Here is a 22691-nt window from a genome sequence, read left to right on the forward strand (position 1 = left end):
TTTTTGAAATCAAATATTTGCATAGCTATGACAGGAAAAACTGGCTTCTAACAATGCCTTGGAAAAAATAAACTTAATTAAAAAAATAAAGCATATACACAAACCAAATAGGATTTCTGTGTCTTAAACTCCTGAAACACTGGTGTGTCATGTTTTAGAGTAGTCAGTGCAGTTTTGGAAATAAATCAATCAAATCTGTATGTGTGTGAAAATATTCAGATGTCACCCTCTTTGTAATCATTAACATTTTCATAAGTATCTGTAATTTAATTACACATTTTTTCTCAATAACAGCACAATGTGCACAATAAACAACCAATCAAAAGCAAAATCAGCAAAGCATCAGTAGTGAAGCAGACCTCATCTGTCAGATCGTTGCTAAAGAGGTATTATAGTTAAGGTCACTGAAGCAGGAATTGTTGGGAATATAATGAGAGGATGACAAGAAAAAAGGGCAGAAGAGCTGAAGCCATTTCATAGAGCCGGGTTTGATTAAATAACCTTAAGCCAAATGTTTTTATAACGTAATCATCTTTTCTGCATCTCTGCTTGCCCTCACAGCAGCAGCAAATCTTACATCAACAGCAAATCATAACTCTGACTCATTGTTCATTGTTGTAGAGTGCAGTTGATACATGCAAGGGGAAAAGGTTAACGCAGTAGATTGACAGTGATCTTTCCCGCATATGCGAATAAAATAAATATCTTTCACGTCTTAATTTTCCAATCTGTTATGTCTGATGAGGAGGAGAAGATACGCATATGGAATTATTTGTCAAGCCATGTGTTCTGAAGATACAAATGCGATAAAAAAAATAAATAAATCAAGATAAACTCTGAATATAAAGCTGGATGAGAGCACAAACAAAGTAGAGGAGTCTTAATTTCATGTATAATTAAGAAACATCTGTTGAGCATAAAAGTACATCAAGAAATTAAACAACATTTAATTCTTTACTTTGTACTTTGGTTAATGCCTGGTGGTTAGAGAAACATTACTATGTCACATGAATAGGTAAAAAGGCATATGCCAACAAAAAACAGACCGATATCATATTGTAAAACATTTACAGTTATAATTATGAGAGATAATAATCACAAAATATAACGATTTGAAATCAACAAGTCTTTGTGTAGAGTCTATAGAGACTGCACTGAAATCAGGTTCTTGTCACAATAAATTGGCAAAACACAAGAGAAGACTCAAACCATCTCTAGATTTGATGGATGATGAGCTTGCAGGCCTACCACACAGCTGCTGTGTCTGTCCATGGAAGAAAACATATGGCTTGAGTCTACTGCCAAGATATGAAGGCTTGGTCCTATACCCAACAGAAAAAAAACAAAACATTCAGACACTCATTTCTACACAAATGTAAGTGCTCAATTTGTTTTTGTACTTTTATAAGATCTAACAAGCACGATAAGCGATATGAAATGTCTTCCTAGTGTGACTGAGTTTAAAGTGTTACAGCAGATGCAGAAGACAGACTCAGTATCCAAGCCTTGACTTGAAAGATCAAACCGCAGAACTGTCCACTGTTATAGTCATTCATAGTGTTATTACATTGTAAAAAAAACTATTTGTTGAGTCAACTTAAAATCATTTGTTACCCTGCTGCCTTAAAATTTTAAGTCCAGTCAACTCAAAAAAGTTTAGTCAACTTGAAATGTTAAGTTGTACTTAGTGACAGCTTATATATTTGAGTTGATTCAACTTAAAATTTTAAAGGCAGCTGGGTAACAAGCTCAGCTTTTAAGTTTAACAAACCAAAAATTTAGTTTAGTCAACTTAAATATCTATGTTGTCACATAGTACAACTTAACATTTCAAGTTTGCTAAACATATTTGAGTTGACCGGTAACAAATGATTTTAAGTTGACTCAACAAATCTTTAGTTTTTTTTTTACAGTGTAAGGACAAAAGAGTAGGATGAGACCTTTTAAGACTTGTTTATAAGGGGCTTTGTCACATTACAGAACTGAGGCATTTGCCACTGTCAGACCAAATCTTAAACTCTCTTGATACTGTCATGTTTTATTGCCTTGTTTGTTGTTCAGGTGAGAGGGTATTAGACGGTTTCCGTATTAGAGGCCATTTTGAAAGGATTCCTGCCTGGTCTGCCAATAAATCGTTGACCTCGACCAACATTTCAGACAGGCAAATTATGACTACTAAAAACAGTGGATGCAGACTGAGGTAAGATGTTCAAGAATTGGTAGTACAGAGAGGGTTTATGGGAGATGTCTTGATGTTAAAACAAAAGATCTGATCTGTTGAATACTAAGAGGATCATCTTGATCAAGTGAAGTTTAATGTGTGTTGGTGTAAATTTTGGTGTTTTTTTTTAATATAACAGTATTTGAAAATTACTTGTATAGGACTAAGTGACAGTTTGCTGACTTCTGGTGTAAGTCTTATATAATAAATTAGCAAAAAAAAAATGTCCTCAAATTGTCCTAAAGCCTTGTTGATGAAAATTGGTCATTTAAGTTTTTATGAAATTGTATTTCCTGCAACATTTATAAGTGGGATGTTCAGTATTTTTAGTCTATTTCTGTAAGGCCAGTAAGGTCTGAAATGTTTTAATAATTTTATAAATGCCTTCAAAGTCAACCCAGTGTCTTGAGCCAAAAGCAGGACAATTCCTTGGATGGATGGTCGGTCAGTCCATCACAATGCTCAGACATAGATTTTAAAACATAATTTATTCTTCACGCATCCTTCACTCCGTAACAGATATAGCGTGAGGGAAAAATGTTCAGTTTTACTTCAGCATAATCAGTGGCACAGTTTAACTTTTTTGGAAAGTCATATTTTCGCAATCAGTATATTTTAGATCCAAAGTGATTATTCCCAAGGATCCACCACATCCTGAAATTTGTATACTGTACATATTTAGGTTGGACTCGTTACTGTCAAGTGCTCAAGTAAACACTGGCTCAACCTTGTTCTCCCCTACATCCAGTGAGGGAAAAAATTATTTGATCGCCTGCTGATTTTGTATGTTTGCCCACTGGCAAAGAAATGACCAGTCCATAATTTTAATGGTAGGTTTATTTTTTAGAATAACAACAAAAAATCCAGAACAATGCATTTCAAAAAAGTTATAAATTGATTTGCATTTTAATGAATGAAATGAGTATTTGATCCCCTATCAGTCAGGAAGATTTCTGGCTCCCAAGTGTCTTTTATACCCTCTAAGAGAGTGCTCCTAATCTCAGCTTGTTACCTGTATAAAAGACACCTGTCCACAGAAGCAATCAATCAATCAGATTCCAAACTCTCCACCATGGGCAAGACCAAAGAACTATCCAAGTATGTGAGGGACAAAATTGTAGACCTGCACAAGGCTTGACCATCGGCAAGCAGCTTGGTGAGAAGGTCTCTCTCGGTCTGGGGCTCCATGCAAGATCTCACCTCGTGGAGCTTCGATGATCATGAGAACGGTGAGGAATCAGCCCAAAACTACACGGGAGGATCTTGTCAATGAACCCAAGGCAGCTAGGACCATAGTCACCAAGAAAACAATTGGTAACACACTATGCCGCGAAGGACTGAAATCCTGCAGTACCCACAAGGTCCCCCTCAAGAAAGCACATGTACAGGCCCGTCTGAAGTTTACCAATGAACATCTGAATGATTCAGAGAAGAACTGGGTGAAAGTGTTGTGGTTAGATGAGACCAAAATCGAGCTCTTTGGCATCAACTTAACTCGCTGTGTCTGAAGGAGGAGGAGGAATGCTGCCTATGACCCCAAGAACACCATCCCCACCGTCAAACATGGAGGTGGAAACATTATGCTTTGGGGGTGTTTTTCTGCTAAGGGGACAGGACAACTGCACCGCATCAAAGGGACGATGGACGGGGTAATGTACCGTCAAATCTTGGGTGAGAACCTCCTTCCCTCACTGAAAATGGCTCATGGATGAGTATTCCAGCATGACAATGACCCAAAACACACAGCCAAGGCAACAAAGGAGTGGCTCAAGAAGTAACACATTAAGGTCCTGGATTGGCCTAGCCAGTCTCTAGACCTTAATCCCATAGAAAATCTGTGGAGGAAGTTGAAGGTTTGAGTTGCCAACATCAGCCTTGAAACCTTAATGACTTGGAGAGGATCTGCAAAGAGGAGTAGGACAAAATCCCTTCTGAGATGTGTGCAAACCTGGTGGCCAACTACAAGAAACATCTGACCTCTGTGATTGCCAACAAGGGTTTTGCCACCAAGTGCTACGCCATGTTGTGAGAAGGGGTCAAATACTTATTTCACTCATTAAAATGCAAATCAATTTATAACCTTTTAAAAAAGTGTTTTTTTTTTTTAGTTGTTATTCTATCTCTCACTGTTCAAATAAATCTACCATTAAAATTATAGACTGATAATTTCTTTGTCGGTGGGCAAACATACAAAATCAGCAGGGGATCAAATCATTTTTTCCCTCACTGTACATATAAATGAGGGCAGTCCAGATAGAATTCATCCACCTTCAAAGGTGATTTTAGTTTTGGGAAAAGAGAGAAGTTGCAGGGCACCAAATTTGGCCTATAGGGGGGCTGAGTCACCTGAGTGATTTGGTATTTTGCCAAAAAACTCTGCATGAGACGTGATGCAGATGCAGGCACACTGTCGTGATGAAGCTGCCAATCACCAGTTGCCCATACTGTAGCTGCAGCGTTTTCTTTGTATTGCATCTCTCATCTCGTATTTTTCATATGGATATTTTCTTTTGCTGTAGCTTGTCAGTAGAAAATGCAGTTTATATTACCAAACATTGTTTTTACCATTAATTGTAATAATTCAGTAAGATTTTTGTATGCACAAGAAGTCTGACAACAGCCAGTGCTTCACACAGAGATCTGATCTCACCATCATCCAGTCTGTCTGGGACGACATGAAGAAACTGAGACAGACTAAATCCGGAAGAACTGAGGCAATGTCTCCTAGACACTTCAAGAAACCTTCCTACAAAGCTACCTGAAAAACTATGCGCAAGTGTACCAAAAGCTGTTTTAAATGCAAAGGATGGTCACACCAAATATTGATTTGATTTAGTTAATAGACATAAATTGATAAAATCTATTTATAAAAACATCCTCACTTTACAGCATTTTTACAAGTGCTTTTCACAGTATTGAAGTTTCGCAGGTAGGTTTCTTGAAGCATTTTGGAGATGTTGCCACAGTTCTTCTGAATTTAGTTTGTCTGAGTTTTTTCAGTTTCTTCATGTCATTCCAGACAGACTGAATGATGATGAGATCAGATCTCTGTGTGGATCACTGGCTGTTGTCAGACTCCTTGTGCAAACAAAAATCTGTTTATTACAACTGGCAAAAGGAATATTTGAAAGGTAAAACTGATGAGGGCGCATATTCAAAACAAACAAAGAAACAAAGGCATAGTTTGATGATGCCATGATTGAGTGTGGAATCATGGGAGTTGTTGCCTTCATTCTCACACCCAATGCAATTCGACAGGACTCAGGCAGAAATCATGTTCATTAATGAGCTAATGAATTAAAGACTTATTAAGGTCACTGTAGTATGAAACAGGGTGGGTCTGAATGCTCGAAAACAATGGAGCTTTTATTATACCACAGTCAACCGCTTCCGCTTCTTCCGGTCATGCGCATGTAGGAAAAATCAACTCTGCTTTGTCATACTAGATACATTTGAGTGTGTTGTTATAATGCTACTCTGTGTGCTCATCACCTGTCTAAAAACTACATAACTACAACTACAAAATAAAACCGGAAAAACTGAGGGTGTATGACATCACTGGCAATGACACAGTCTGTTACACTAGTTAAAATTGCTTATTTCTCTGAATTTAATCATACTTCGAAACATTTGGGATAAAGTAAGTACACAAGTCAGCAACATATATACACTGTTCTAGTGGTTTTTGGATATTTGAATAAAAAATTCTTGTGTATTACACTGATTTGTGTTTGTTTTTATGACCCTCTACACATCTATGCATGAGCCATATTTTATGGATAGCCCACTTATGATTCATTGCGTGGCTTTCTGTTTTATTATGGTGGTTATCAGTCGATTTTATAGTAAAAAGCAGATTTCCATACCACTTTCACTGTAAATTTAACCAAATATTTTTACAGTGTATGTTTTCATACCAAACATACCAAAGCCGATTGAGTATGAGAGTACATATTCATCTCTTCTTATTCAATACATGTCATGGTGGTTATCGTGTAATAATAAAACACCCTTTGGCATCTTTGGAGAATGACTGCATATAGTTTACCCAAGCTGTTATATGCTAAAATGCTTTTGTAAATACCATTTTGATACACATTATGGTAAGTGTCATTTACACAAAACACACCATCCTTCTTTAGATTACAATTCTCTACAATTCCTACAAGGCAGAGTGGATGCTTAATAGTAAAATAATACAGCTCTAGTCTAATATCAATAGCAGTTTTTGCTCTTTTTTGATATATTGATACAATTGTGCCAGTATTCCCTGAAGGAGGGAGTAAATGACGACACCTGCAACAACAACTTACATTTAACTTCTATTGAGCCAAAACTATCCTGCCCCGGGCATAAACAGGCCTGCAGCAACATTTTAATTACAGCTATTTATCTTGGCAAGATGACAAGGCCAGGCCTTAAGTTAGACGAAACGCATTACTTTGTGTAAGCCAACTAAAAAAATCATTATTCAGTCTAGGGATATTATTTTGATCTACTACACAATGCTTTAAAAGAGACACAGACGTTCTAGAGGAAAATATTTTCTTCAGCCCGCAAAGAACAGACGTAACAGCTTGCCACTTAAAGAACTGGATGCTTTTGACATACTCAGTGAAAGTGCGATGTTGCACGTCAACCGTGGTTATCTAGTCACGAATCATCAACCACCTGCCTCAAATTCCATGTGATCTACCATTATTGTTGAGTTAATTTTTTTATTTTTTCAGTGTTGTTATTAGAACAGATGCTGTCAGAAATGTGTAGCGAAACATAAATCTGGACTGGTGTGGTTTTGTGTTGTTTAGAGCTGTTCTCAGGAGCCCTCATCCAGATTAAAGTTCGATGTTTTGGTCCTTTGAGTCTCGGTCCTCAAGGGATGCAGTTCCTGTTTCTTTGAAAGCCTTTTTATGTGTCTTCAACATGTTTTCTGTGAATTCATTTAGGCTTTTACAGGGTTTAGTGCCTATAAAAGAACCAGAGAGTGGATGTGGCTATATTTGAAAGACACTAGTAATCAGGGCAAACATCTTCATTTAAAAAATTATCTTTAAGCAATAAGATTAACCTTTTTTAGGCCTGATGAAGTAGGACTGTAATAGTCTTTCACCCTCTTAACCTCTAGAAGGGCGGACATCCTATTATCTATCTTTCTCTTGTTCTTCTTAGATTAGCTGGTGTTGTTTGATTGCTTTTGAGTACACGGGTGGCTGTTGTTGAAGAGTGTTTTTCCGGTGCCCTTGATTACTCTCAAAACTGCTGAGGAACATCAATTTAGTAAACTAGTAAATACAATAAATAATAGACAAATCTCACATAAACAGTTGTGTGTTGACCTTCAGTGAGGAGGAGATCAGTGCCATTTTCAATGCCATTTATTCTTCTTTTTTTCAAATTGATAAAGTTGAAAAGTGCAGTCAAAAGTTTTTGAAAATGTAGAGATACAATAAATGCAGAAGTCTAGGGCTAGTTGTCACACTTTTGAGGCATAAGTCCAATTACTTAAATACTTGTTTTCAGTTGGTTTCAAACACCTTGTTCAATTTTTGTAATTCATTATTCAAAATAAAAATTCTAACATTAATTTATTATTTTACGATTGATCATACACTACTGTTCAAAAGTTTGGAATCAGTAAGATTTTTGATGCTTTCAAAAGTTTCTTATGCTCATCAAGGCTGCATTAATTGATCAAAAATACAGAAAAAAATTGTATTATGAAATATTATTGTAATTAAACCTGAATTTTTATCAGTCATTACTACAGTTTTTGTCACATGATCCCTCAGAAATCATTCTAATATGCTGATTTATTATCAGTGTTGGAAAAATATGCGTTATATAGAAGGATATATATATATATATATCCTTCTATATAACGCATATTTTTCCAACACTGAAAAAGAAGAAGAAAGAGGAAAAAAGAACAGCATTTATTTAAAATAGAATAACAATTTATGCATTTATTTAAAATAACAATATACACTACCGTTCACAGGTTTGGGGTCAGTAAATTTCTTTCTTTTTTAAAAATTCAATTATTAATATTCAATGTTTTATTCAGCGAGGATTTGTTAAATTGCTCAAATGTGATAGTAAAGACTTGCATTGTTAGAAAAGATTTCTATTTTGCAAAAATGCTGTTCTTTTTACCTTTTTATTCATCAAAGAATCCTGAAAAACGTATAACAGGTTTCTAAAAACTATTAAGCAACACAACTGTTTTGTAATAAATCACATTAGAATGATTTCTATATGTGACACTGAAGACTGGAGCAACGGTTGATGAAAATTCAGCTTGCAACAGAGGAATAAATAATATTTTAAAATATATTGAAATAGAAAGCAGTTATTTTAAATTGTAATTACTGTTTTCACTGCATTTTTGATCAAATAAATGCAGCCTTGATGGGCATAAGAGACTTATTTTAAAAACATAAAAAACAACAGTTCAAACATTTGGGCTAATGTTTTATATAAATGAATACTTTTATACACATTAAATTAATTAAAAATGTTATTTATGTTGTTATTTATCAAAAATAACAGCAAGGACTTTGTTTACATTGTTACAAAAGATTTCTATTTCAGATAAATGCTGTTCTTTTGAACTTTCCGTTCATTAAAGCATTTTCTATTAATTAAAAAAGTATCAGTTCCCTCTAAATTTTACTTGTTTTTAAACTTGATAATGATAAGAAATGTTTCTTGAGCAGCAAATCAGCATATTAGAAATATTTATGAAGGATCATGTGACACTGAAGACTGGAGTAACAAATGTATTAAACCTATTAAATAACCGTAACATAATATATATATATATATATATATATATATATAAAAAAGAAGAAACATACCGCTTCCGCCTGTTTATATCATTTCAGTTCGGACATCTGATGCCTAATCTATAAAGTTAATATAATTGAGGTGGCGTATTAAGTGGCATATACCAGGTAATACCAGAGCGCAAAGTCATCCGGGTTGAATAAATGTTTGCTATTCATCAGAAGCACACTCAAGCAGGGTAATGCGAGCGCTCAAAACAGTGGGCGTCCTCGCATTGAGATATCATAATCATCACAGATGTGCCGTGAGGGGCAGGTAGAGTCAAGACCCGAACAGACGCTTCACTGAACCGCTGGACAAATCAAATCAGTGCACCCACCGCCAGGGGAATACATCTTTATTACCAGTTCATATCTGTCGCCGTGGAGACCTTTCGGCTTTGGACACAACGGACCACATATTATACTGTCGCCCCGTGACACCTATTGCTTTAGACTGTCACGGACCCTCATAAAGGCGAAACTGTAAAATGATCTAATTCAAACCTACACGACTCTTCACCACAGCTGATTGCCCCAATTATGTTTTTCCCCCTTCCAAAATGTGAAACACTCCAGGGGGGATCTCAGCAATTTACTAACCTGCTACTGATGCTGCCATTATTTTTTGATTGATGGTAAATCAAAAGAACAAAGCACATTTTCTTAGCTTCATTCTCTTAGCTGTCCAAAGCTAATGGCAGTTGTAACATCCAATATGTGACCCTGGACCACAAAACCAGTCTTATGCTGCATGGGTAAATTTGTAGCAATAGCCAAAAATACATTGGATGGGTCAAATTTATCGATTTTTCTTTTATGACAAAAATCATTTGGATACAAAGTTAAAGATCATGTTCCATGAACATATTTTGTAAATTTTCCACCGTAAATATATCAAAACTTAATTTTTGATTGGTAATATGCATTGCTGTGAACTTATTTTGAACTTTAAAGGCGATTTTTTTGCACCATCAGATTCCAGATATTCAAATAGTTGTATCTTGGGCAAATATTGTCTTATCCTAACAAACCTAACATACATCAACAGAAAGCTTATTTATTCAGCTTTCAGATAATGTAAAAATCTCAATTTCGAGAAACTTACACGTACGACTGGTTTTGTGGTCCAGGGTCACATATGTTTAGAGTCATAAATATCATAATGACCCAATGACCACTGATCCTTTAATGAGTTAGATCATTTTAAGATTACATTTTTCAGTTGTAACAAGTAAGAAAAAATAAATAAATAAAATAAATAAATAAATAAATAAGTCAACAGTTCAATGTACTGAACATTAATTTGCTAAAATAAGAAAAATACACACGTAAATAAATAAACAGTTAAGCTAATTTGCAGGTCTTATTTGGTCCCCTAACCTTGTTAGACTAGTCTGGTGGCTGGTTTATGCGGGGTTTGGCACTTTTTAGCTAAAAACTGCTTAAATATATTATAAAATAAAATATAATAAAATATAAAAAATATATAATATAATATATTAAATATTGTTTTATCATGCATTTCATGAAAATATGAAGAGTTCAGATGCAAAAGCCCCTAAATCCATCTGACATATTTCTTTAAAATGAGCATTTCTTTCTGGCTACTTTGTATAGGTTTCTATGTAAGTACTGGCACTTCTGATTGGGTTGAGGCTGGAATTTAGCAAGTTTTTGATGGATGGATATTATGTATCAGGAGCATTCACTCAGTATCATTATCTCATTTTTTACCAAGATGGCTTTTAGTTGGTTTTGCATATTTTGCTGATTATTGATGCTGAAAATGGTCAATTATTGTCATGTTTTGGGTTGTACTAATCGGTCAGACTGGAAAAAAACATGTGGAGTACTATAGACTTCTAAAAGTTATAACAAATCAAAGAGAAAAGTGCAAGACAGCATTAATTAGCAGAACAACATATTCAGTAGTTAACCGTGCAATCCATGCTGTTGTTTACATCCAAGCATCTGCAATATGGCCGTGCATCTGGGTAACTGACCAAACCATGGTGTAAATGCAGTGCAAACACTCTTTTGCAAACACTCTATTGTTTTACGTTACATATCACATTATATTACTCAAGCTAAAATCTTATATTAAAGATTTTTTTGGAGTATCCCATATGAAAAATAGGTTTATTCAAGTGTGCTATTAGTATACTTCTTTTAAATTAAAATTAGAAAAGTATTTGTCAGTCTGCTTTCAGTCTACTTTTTATGTACTTCTCAGAAATATACTTAAAATGATATTTAAGTATACTTGATTTATACTTAGAAAAAGTCTAAATATATTTGAGCTATACTTGTGCTCCAAGAATCCATGTTTTCATTCTTACATGGTACACTGTAAAAAAACAATTTGTTGAGTCAACTTAAAATAATTTGTAACCTGGCTGCCTTAAAATTTGAAGTTCAGTCAACTCAAAAACTCAACTAAAAAATTATAAGTGACAAAAATTTTAAGGCAGCTGGGTTACTTACCCATCTGTTAAGTTTAGCAAACAAAAAAATAATAAAAAAGTTTAGTCAACTTGAAATGTTAAGTTGTGCTAAGTGACAACTTATATATTTGAGTTGATTCAACTTAAAATTTTAAGGCAGCTGGGTAACAAGCTCAGCTTTTAAGTTTAACAAACCAAAAATTTAGTTTAGTCAACTTAAATATCTAAGTTGTTACTTAGTACAACTTAACATTTCAAGTTGAATAAACTTATTTTAGTTGATTGAACTTAAAATTTTAAGGCAGCAGGGTAACAAATTATTTTAAGCTGACTCAACAAATTGTGTTTTTTATTTTTTACAGTGTATGTGGTGCTATTACGCATCTTCTGTACAGAATTTCCAAAACACAAGCAATGATGAAACCGAAACAACAGATGCTTCCACATGTAATCTAACATGATCATCAGACATAAAAAAGCATCAAAACTGTGTAACGTTATGGAATAAAATGTCAAACTATGAAGAGGTAATATTTACTGTCAAGCTTTGGGGTGATGATCAACACCATCTATGTTTTGATTATCATTCTGAATCCAATTCATAGTCTTTTTTCAGCTTTTTGTTCAAAATGTTTATTTATTTCTTTATTTTTTTATTTATGAACCTTACCCACATTCAAGTGTTTATAAAAACAGAATGCATTAAGCTAGAATAAAATTTACTAGCCGATACCCTGTTCTTTCTTTGGATGTTTTGCATATTCAGATATTCATAGAACAAAAAACATACAAATTAATACCTATTTAGGAACGTAGTAGTATACTTAAAGTATGATGTAAATTTCACTCAAAGAAAATGTATGAGTATACTTGCAGTACAAATCTAAACTAGTAGTTTACTGAGACTATACTTCAGAGTGAACTAAAGAAGCTACAAGTTTTTACATAGTAAACTATCAGTACACCTATAAGTTCACTTTTAGTATAGTTGCAGTACAAACTAAAAACATACATGTGAACTTCTTGTGTAGTCAGTTTACTACTGTTATACTTAAAAGTATACTTTTAATATACTATAAAGTGAGCCAATTTAGTTCCAAGGAGTGTTGAAATAGGTCACTTACAAGTATACTACACATACACTGATATTTGTTTACTTACTACATAAAGTATACTTAAAAATATACTTGAACTTTACTTAAGTATACTTAAAATAAACTTGAAATATAAGAGATATTAAAATGACTCAATGTCATATTAATCATCCCCTTTCTTTCTTTCTTTTTTTTTTTTTTTTTTTACTTTTTACTGTAGCTACTGTAACAAGGTTGGCCCGAAACAAAAAATCTTGTCTTTTCTTCTCTATTGTGACACATCCAAGTGAAACGGCTTTGTACATCCGGAATTGGATCATTATTGTTTGCTAACTGCTCTGATCTCACATGATTGACAGTTGCTGAAGGGGAGAGGTTATTGTCCCGTCCTCACACCAGTGCACATGTCATTGGTTTCACTGCGAAAGGGAAGGGGAAGTTTGCCTAAAGATTACAAGGGGCACATGAGTTAAAAAAAAAAGCATAAGAAAAAAAAAGATTGTCCATTTTTATTTCATGCCATCAGAACAGCGGCTCCTGCGTCAGCAGCTCCACGTGCATGCACTGTGGTACTGTTGAATAAAGCTGAATAAAGCCATTATTTTGTTTTCTTAGCAAACAAAAAGTATTCTTGTAGCTTCATAAATTTACGGTAGAATCACTAATGTCACATAGACTATTTTAACAATGTCCCTTGCACTCATAAAAATAAGGTGCTTCACAGCGATGCCATAGAGGAACCATTTTTGGTTTTTCAGTCAGATGTTCTTTAAAGAACCATCTCATCATTTTTATAATCTGAAGAACCTTCTTTCACCACAAAGAACCTTTTGTGAAACAGAAAGGTTCTTCAGATGTTAAAGGTTCTTTATGGAATGGTTTAGACACAAAAGGTTCTTCTGTGGCATTGTGAAGCACCTTTATTTTTAAGAGTGTGGCTCTGAATGTGGGAGTTGGGTTGCTATTTATGCAGGGACCAAAAAGCTCTCAGATTTCATCAAAAATATCTTAATTTGTGTTCTGAAGATGAATGAAGGTCTTACGGGTTTGGAACGACATGAGAGTGAGTAATTAATGACAGAATTTTCATTTTTCGGTGAACTACGTCTTTAAATCCAGGATATTTTCCAATAAATCCATCAGATGTCTATCAGATTAAATCTGATGAGCATAAGCACAGAGAAATCTTTATACTACTACTAATGTGTTTCTATTACTTCTACCAGCCAAGACTGCTTGCCAATCCATGCTACTTTCAGTATAAGGATCAGTCTACCAGAGAAATCAGAAAAAACAGCGATCCAAAAAGAACAAAGAAGCATCCTAAAGATGACAGTATGATGGGGGCAAATTAACCTGCCTGAAGCAGTTCAGTCGTTCTGATGTGCCAAAACATATTCTCTAGCTGAACACCTTTAGTGCCAGAGCCTCTGGTCTGGCCTGTAGTGTAACTTAACTGACCGCATTACAAAAATGGTTAACTGCACACTGGAGGCAGTTTAACAAATCACAATCTACCTCAAATTGTGCACATCACATCAACTTAATGGGATAGTTCCCAAAAAAAATTACTCATCCTCATGTCATTCCAAACCTGAATGATTATCTTTCTACTGCAGAACACAGAAGATATTTTGAAAAATGCACTTTTGTTCATACAATGAGTCAGTGGGGTCCAATGTTGTTTTGGACCCCACTGACTTTCATTGCACAGATTTAAAAAAAAATAAAAAATAGATTCTTTAAAATCTCTTATGTTCTGCAGAGGAAAGAAAATTAAATAGGCTTGGAACACCATGAACATTTTTGAAGAGCTAAAACAATATTATCAAGAATAACTAATTTTAATATATTGCATGCTTATTTGGCTATGATTGTAGTAAGTTAATTGGGAATCTTGTGTTGTCAGATACTCCATTATAACTGGCTGCTTGTTCACAGGTGGTTCTGAGTCTGTGTTCAAGGAACAAAAGACTCAAATCACAAATCACCTGCACCCTTTGTTTCCTGAGCAACTCATCTTCCCAATCAAAGCGTTAGCTATGGATCACAGGAAACTGGTTTCAACAGCTGGTGTACCAATGCTCACAGAGGTTAAACAGTCTGGGATGACATGTCAGATCTTCAGACCATCAAGAAGAAATGACTGAGAGGGGGAAAGAAAGCATGTTTTGAAAAAGATTGATGTCAAGGCACAGGGGAGCAGCTCTATCGGTGCACTGGTGCAAATGACACCGGCTGTCTAGGGAACAGGTCTCCTCTCCCAGCGGCATTGAACTGCTCGGGAAGACAGTGGACTATCATTAGTGCTGGGTGGAAACGGGATCAATATTTACCTGCTGGTGTGGGTCTCCTTATTCAAGTGATTGCCCACAAGGATTGCTTGTCACTGTTTGAGTCATCTATTGTGCTGGAGGCCAAACAAGACCATTAAAGTTTGTGAAGAGGATTGGACAGAGATGTGCCCCAGCTGAAAGCAGCCATTAAAAAGTTTTATTTAAGCGTGCAGGGGATGTAGACACCCCCTGTCAATGATATCAGTGATAATGTTGATATAATAAGGTGGCGACGTCATAAACAGGTTATTTAGTGAAAATATTTATGGCCATGTGCGAAAATATTTTCGAAATAAATCTACTTGTTGCATTATAAGAAATATTTAATATTCAGCCATTTATATTTAAACAAAGAAATCTTTTTTTTTAATATAAAAAATTCTTAAAGTTAAATATTCTGAACTTTATATAACTATTTACAGAACTTTTTAAGCATGACAAGCTACCATGACAGTTTCTATGTATTTTTTAGTGCACGACACTATATTACTAGTTGTTAGTGAGGATGGGGAATCCAATTCCACTTAACCTCAATAACACTTTTGCCCGCTCTAAGACAATTTTGTGCTATTTTATCCTCTTGCCAAAAATCTGTTAAAAGCAGTGATCGGTGTCTGGTAATGGCAGGTGTTGAGAGATGACTTGAGCAATTGCCTTTATTTTGTAACTCTCTTTCTCTCTCTTAGACATTATTTCTCGTTAATGGGAACCAGATCAAAAATCTCTATGCCGCTGACATTTAAATTAGTCAGGAGACATTTGTGGTTTCCCTTGTGCGCTTCCATCTTGTTGCCTGAGGTTGCACACATCAAATATTAACCGCTGTGTTTTGTACCTGCGCTGAAGCCACAACAAATGGTCTCCCTTAGGCTGAAAATGTCAGAGAAACCTTTACAGGCTCTTATTTAGCTCCTCCTGGGAACTGAATGTAATGGCAGCATTTGGCCTCTTCATCTCCTGATTTTCTGGTGTCAAATTCCCCCGCTGTCCATTTCAAGAATACCTTTTATAGCTAGCTGACTGTTTCATCCGGAAGCCTTTCATCCCTTGAACTTTTGCTCTCCGGCGTCTTGACGGGATTTAGGGATGGTCAATAGATCTTGGATGCCCTGCATTCTTCGTTTCAAAGAAAAGATTCCTGTGTCAGGTATAATGAGAAGAAATAAATTACAAACTATAATTGTAATGTCACGTCATGGTTAGATTACTATGGCTGGTGGTCATTATGGTGGTCAACTGATGATAAGTTACTTTTAAACCACCAGCCACCATAATAACCTTCTTATATATGATCACCCCGCTGAAAAAAAAAAAAAAATAGAATTTGTAATGGTTTACTGGTTATAACGGGAGTTGCACTGATTTTAATGGAAACTGGAATGGTACCTGTTGGTCTCTACTGGTAATTGGTCTTTTTCTTTTGGTGGCTTAGAACCATTAAATCCTAATGGATTGTCCCAAAACACACTACACTCTTATTTTTTGCTTTTTCTAAATGGTTCCATAAAGAACCTTTAACATCTGAAGAATCTTCCGGTTTCACAGAAGGTTCTTTGTGGCAAAAAGAAGGTTCTTCAGATTATAAAAAGGTAAGAAAGAGATGGTTATTTCAAGAACCTTTGACTGAATGGTTATTTGTAGAACCAAAATGGTTCTTCTATGGCATCGCTGTGAAGAACCTTTTAAAGCACCTTTATTTCTAAGACTGTACAGGAAACCATTATTGAATGTTTTTAATGGTTAAAAGTTGATTGTGTGTAATGGTATTCGTGGTGGAAACCATTAGAAATTTTTCAGCAGGGCAGACATTAATGATAAAGCGTGTAACAGACAAAACATTAGCTTTAATGACACTGAAATATTTACGTAAGGGAAGATTTGATAATCAATCCAGATAATCTGTACCTGCCTACCTCGATTCGTTCACACAGAACGCGTTTTTGCACTTCCACTGCATTTCCATGGCCTTTTTTCTCATTTAATTGCGTGTGTACACAAAACTCGTTTTGCGTTCCGATTCAGTGCCTGGCGCATTGGTTTTCTGAGTAAATATGCTCTAGACAGTTTATTATTATTATTGTTTTGCCTCGTGTCGCTGCTTTTCAGCCATTCGCACATGAGCTGTGACGGTAAATTTTGTTTAACTTTTGTTGTTCAACTAGTGAACCAAACAGAAGGAGCTGGGCGAGACTTGAATCTTTTAGCGTTTGTATCATTTGTTGGCATTATTTGAGAGGATTGTCAATTGACAGCTGTCAATTCTGCTGAATGACTGCATTTTAATGTTCTTAATCGCCGCATATGGCGTTTTAAAACGGAACGGAACGCGTTCAATGTACATTGTGCAATGTACAAGCTTTTAAAACCATATAGCCTATAGAAATGAACTGACCCAGTGAACATTCAACAGGTGACCACTTCAGTTAGGCAGCCAACGTCACAAGAAAAAAAAAAAAAGTAAATAGATAGAGTTATCACATCAATAATATCAGTTGGCACAATGTTTGGGAATCTCAATCATGTGTCTATAGCGCCATCATTTGTATTGGAAGGCTAATTGTGCTGCTCTGAAAGTTATTTTCTACTTTTTTGCGTTAATTTCGTTAGATTAAATGCTTTCAGAAATTGCATGAATTTTGAAAGTTGATTTTGTATTAATATATATATATATTTTTTTTTTTCTTTCTTTTTTTTACTTTAGCCTATTCTAAGTTTAATAAGTGATAACTGTAATAGAGAAGTCTCATATTTACTAAACTGATCTACAAAAACACCACAAACCATCACCACATTTAGGCCTGCTAAGCATTAGATATAAAGTGAAGACCTATTCTAATAACATTTTTGAATCAAGTTTCAAAGTGATCATCAAGAACATTAATGAAAATTGAAAATTGATAAAGTAGAACTCCAATCTGACAATATTATTAAAGGATTAGTTCATTTCCAGAATATCTTCCAAGATGTTCGTGTCTTTCTTTCTTCAGTCGCAAAAATATAAAGTTTTTTGAGGAAAGCATTCCAGGATTTTTCTCTGTATAGTGGACTTCAGTGGTGGCCAATGGTTTGACGGTCCAAATTGCAGTCTCAGTGCAGCTTCAAAGTACTCTACACGATCCCAGCTGAAGAAGAAGGATCTTATCTAGTGAAACGATTGGTCATTTTCAAAAAAACAAAACAAAACAAAAAAAAAAAACAAACAAAAAAAAAACACTGGGTTGATACTTCTGTCTACGTCAAGCATGACCTTTCCAACATGATTACATAATATGTGTAGTCAAGCTAGTGCAAGATGAGCATTTGTATTTAAAAAGCATATACGTTTTTTTTTTTTTTTGAAAATGAATGATTTTTTTCCTAGATAAGATGCATATTCCTCGGCTGGGATTGTGTAGAGTCCTTTGAAGCTGCACTGAATGTGCAGTTTGGACTTTTAACCCATTGATCCCTACTGAAGTCCACTATATGGAGAAAAATCCTTTAATATTTTCCTCAAAAACCTTAACTTCTTTGCGACTAAAGAAACAAACACATGAGCATCTTGAATGACTTGGGGGTGAGTAAATTATTAGAAAATTTTAATTCTGGAGTAAACTAATCCTTTAAAAGAACTGTTTTTTCCTAAGGCAAAGAACATTTTAATAATCTAGAAAGCCATTTTCCACTATAAAGAACCTTTTGTGCAATTCTGGAAGTGAAGTAATCCTTTAACGCCTAGGGATTCAAAACCATACTCTTTTACATGTCAAGAAGACATTAAGAGGTTTGTGCATGAAGTCATATACCAATTGATATCTTTATTAAAACCTTTTTAGAACAAATAATTTACAGTCACAGGAAGCACATCCACTGGATTCATAAAAGACAGTTGTACAATGCATAATAGGCCATCGGTCAGTTTTTTAGTTTGATTTCTCAGCCCTATCCTCCGTTTTGTTTGTGCTGTCCTTGTTGATGGGGAAATCCAGGGATGTCCTGAAGCGGATGGGAATGGTTTGCTCCTCTGAGGACTCGTCTTTGGATTCTGGTGACTCGATATGCAGAAGTCCATCTTCCCCAAGTGAGCAGGTCAAGGAGGCTGGATCCAGGTGGTCAGGAAGCTGCACAGTTTGAAAAAATCCTTGTGGCTGGGCTTCTGCGGCTTGAGTGGTGCCGGTGGATGATGAAGCAGCGTCTGTCTGGGCCTGCTTGCCAGCCATCACCTCTAGTCGCCCTCCAGATACTGTCACAGTGACATCCTCTGGAGAGAAGCCTTGAGTGTCCAGAGTAAGAGACACGTCTCGCCGTTTGTTCTGCTCTGTGTCGGTGCTGAAGAGCCTGGAGAAGGACCTCTGACCATCTAGAAGCTGAAAGAACTCATCTGTGAGTTCACTCAGCAAGCTGTCTCTGATCTCATTCCTCAGGTTGTGCATTATTTGGGCTCTGCGGTGGAGGAAATCCTCTCTGAAGCTGGAAAGAGCCACACTGCGCCTGGGCCACAAAAAGTAGGAGTTTGCAAAGAATGGGTCATCCATGAAGAGGCTCTCAGCAGAAGACATTTCTCTTGTTTGTTTGTCTGAGCAGTGTAGTCTTGAAGGCTTTTCTGTGCTCGCAGAGGAGTGATCTGCCTGCTTCAGGCCCCTCCAGTTTATATATTTCTCCAACAGGCGTCTAGAACCTCCCACCGCTGGTCTTTTTACACCAGTGAGGTCATGAGTAAGAATTTGAAACTACAAGTAAACAGAACGTCCAAGTTGCTCATGAGGCTATAATAGGTTTATAGTTGTAATTTGATTTATGGGTCAGTGTCATTTTTACTGCCCCACAGCCGTCATTGGCCCTGCTGTCTAATTTGAGATTGCCCACTGGCTCCTTAGTCATGCACAGAGAGTGAAGTCACAGGCTAATTTTACACCCATGTGTATGCAAGTGTTTATTCTGTCCTTCATCAGAAGCTGCTTACCATATGCAAGAACTGTGCTAACTTCAGTCATGACGTTATTTCCTGAAAAAAGCATGATATATTTTATATATATATATATATATATACACATATACACACATATACACACATAGATAGATAGATAGATAGATAGATAGATAGATATACACACACATACATATTAGAAAATAATATAAGGAAGAATACCTATTAATACGAAAATCTGTTAAAACTTTAGATCAAATAGTTAAGCTGTACTTAAGAAGTACTTTTTTATGATCTTGTAAAAAAAAAATTCTAAATATCTGTAATGGTATTTGAATATGAATTCAGTAAAACTGACATACATTTTTCGGCGTGGTACTCTCATTATTGTGCATTCACGGACAACCCGTTCGATGAGCTTGATTGACAGGCGATCTGACCAATCATAAGGCCGAATCCGCCATTCCGTCAACAAATCGGACAGGATTGTAGATCAACTTCGGTGAGCTTTAACTTGAAAATGGTGTGTATTGACATCTTTAAATACGTTGAAATGAAGTACGTTATGAAATACATTAAAATTAAATACGTTATGATGTTCATTCATGTTTATTTGTTAAGAAAATATAAAAAGATGTTAAGTTCACGTGTGCTGCTTGAACTGAGGCAATACAGCAATCTGTCACGACACTTTAAAGAGCCACAGTGGTATTTATTGTTTTAATTTCTTAAAAAGGACAAAATACTGAGACCTTGTTTTTATACCAGAAGTAACCTGCTCTGTCCTGTCTTATTATTTGTCGGACATAGCAACAGTAACTAAGCGAAGAGCCAGCTGTGGAATTAAGTCGTTATACTTGTTTTCTTCGCACACAAAAAGTATTCTAGTAGCTTCATAACATTAGAGTTGAATCACTGATGCCACATGATTATTTTATCAATGTCCTTACTACCTTTTTTTTGCATTGTTGTCTATTCAGAGTCAGAAAGCTCTCAGATTTCATCCAAAAATACCTTAATTTGTGTTCTGAAGATGAACGAAGGTCTTATGGGTTTGGAACGACATGAGGGTGAGTAATTAATGACAAAATTTTCATTTTTGGGTGAACTAACCCTTTAGATTAAACAAGGTATTTCAAACAAATGATCTTTTACAAGTATTTAGAGTGTTCTTTTTCTTTTAAATTCACCAAATTGACACGTTTTATTGTTTTGAGTTTAATGAACTTTTGAGTTTAATGAAACTGTTCGTTTCAGTTTAGAGGAACTTTTTTTATTTTAAAGAATATTTTGCTATGCTAATGTAGAAGAGTTTCTGTTGTTGTTGTTTTTTGTGGGGTTCCCATCATGGTGACGAGTGGAGATCGGGGTTGACAGGTTTTCACAACAAAACCCGCCCAATTTCTCCTCAAAACTAGCCCAAAACGCATTTCGAGAGGATCCTCCATTAAAAATAGCGTTCAGCGGGGCAAAAATACACGTTTTTTGGCGAGGTTCCCCTGGTAAAATTCGCATTCCAGGGGATAAATATCACGTTATTGGGGTCGCTTCAACCCGCGAACATGAAAAAAACAAACCGCGGCAACAATATAAAAGTAGCCTAATTTTGTGGGAAAACCACAGATTTGGCAATAATGTAACAGATATAGGCTGTATTAAACGTAATAATGCCGTACTCATTCAACTACTGCTATATGCTAATCAAAACATTGTTACCAATTAGCAAGTTAGCATTATCTTAATAATAGGTTGAGATTACTTTATAATTTTAAGTTTTTAATGTATAATTTAGCTTACTCAAATATTTCAAAATTACGAGCAGTTAATGTACAAGTCCAAAATAAAAATCTCCCACTTATGCTCACCTAAACTTTTGATGTAAATGATTATCTCAGTAAGATGTTTTGCTAACTCAGGTTTACAGCATGACCATGTTTGTCTTCTCCATATATGAGTCAAGTGTCCCCCTAACATTCCCCATGAATGAGGAGTTACCCTGTGAGCCAATCCAAAAACTATTCAGCTGACACAGGACAGAAGCTTCTTAAACACATAGAAGGAAGAGCAAACAGCTGTGCCATGATCGCACATCTATATTTAACACACAGATACACAGTTCAGGCTTATGACACATTCATTCAAAAACACATGCTAAAGGAAATATCATATAACCCTAAAACTGAAATGACTTTATCTAAATCAAAAACAACTTAATATATCTATATTAATTATATACATTTTTCCCAAATATTTTTCTTAGTGTCCCCACAACTTACTACTGGTATAATTTACAGGATACTGAATGTGACTATGGTGTTTTGTCTTACAGTCTTTAGCATTATGTCTTTGTAGCTACACTTAAATGCCATAACTACACCTAAATGACACAAAAATGATTTAAAACTGAAATGTCATGGTTAATCTTTTTTTTTTTTTTTTTTTTTTTTTTTCAGTTCAATTTCAGATTTGTTAATCAATGATCTGAATATTAATACGACACATCCTTAATGGTAGTCACCCAATGTTTATGGTGATTATGGCCTGATTTTGAGGTGCAAAAAATGATTTCTTTAGAGTTCACTGGTATCCTTTTTTAAAAGTAAATTAGTCAAAACACTGGACAAGCATGTGTGCTTAATATTTTGTTATTTTATGTAAACTCAGCGAATATTAAATATATTTTGTAAAAATAAAACCTTTCATTTTTAACTAACTGATATTGAAAATCTAGTGTTTAATAAGTAGCAAAACAAACATTAGGTGGCGCTGTTAGCTAAGTATGAAAGCATTACAACACTTCAAGCCTGCTCACTTCTGAGTGCTGTGCAGCTGTTTGCCTCTAGAGGGTGTTTGAGGATTGTCT

General features: G+C 35.3%; 1 protein-coding gene and 1 long non-coding RNA gene across 2 annotated transcripts; both read right to left on the reverse strand.

The window, feature by feature from the left end:
* Window positions 1-1129: 1129 nt before the first annotated feature.
* Window positions 1130-17379, reverse strand: LOC127157970 (uncharacterized). Its single transcript, XR_007826036.1, has 3 exons — window positions 17315-17379; window positions 15926-16060; window positions 1130-1322 (listed from the first exon to the last, which is right to left on the reverse strand). It is a non-coding gene; the product is annotated as an uncharacterized LOC127157970 (long non-coding RNA).
* Window positions 17380-18699: 1320 nt separating this feature from the next.
* hspb9 (heat shock protein, alpha-crystallin-related, 9) lies at window positions 18700-19542 on the reverse strand. The gene has a single exon (XM_051101088.1). It carries the CDS (start codon window positions 19458-19460, stop codon window positions 18825-18827), a length of 636 nt encoding a protein of 211 aa, XP_050957045.1. The 5' UTR covers window positions 19461-19542; the 3' UTR covers window positions 18700-18824.
* Window positions 19543-22691: the final 3149 nt, after the last annotated feature.

Source organism: Labeo rohita, chromosome 3, assembly GCF_022985175.1.
Source record: "Labeo rohita strain BAU-BD-2019 chromosome 3, IGBB_LRoh.1.0, whole genome shotgun sequence".
In the NCBI taxonomy this organism is placed as follows: Eukaryota; Metazoa; Chordata; class Actinopteri; order Cypriniformes; family Cyprinidae; genus Labeo; species Labeo rohita.

What these genes read in the sequence shown, in the direction of transcription:
- hspb9 (XM_051101088.1), bottom strand. Translation starts at nt 19,460, where the DNA reads ATGTCTTCTGCTGAGAGCCTCTTCATGGATGACCCATTCTTTGCAAAC.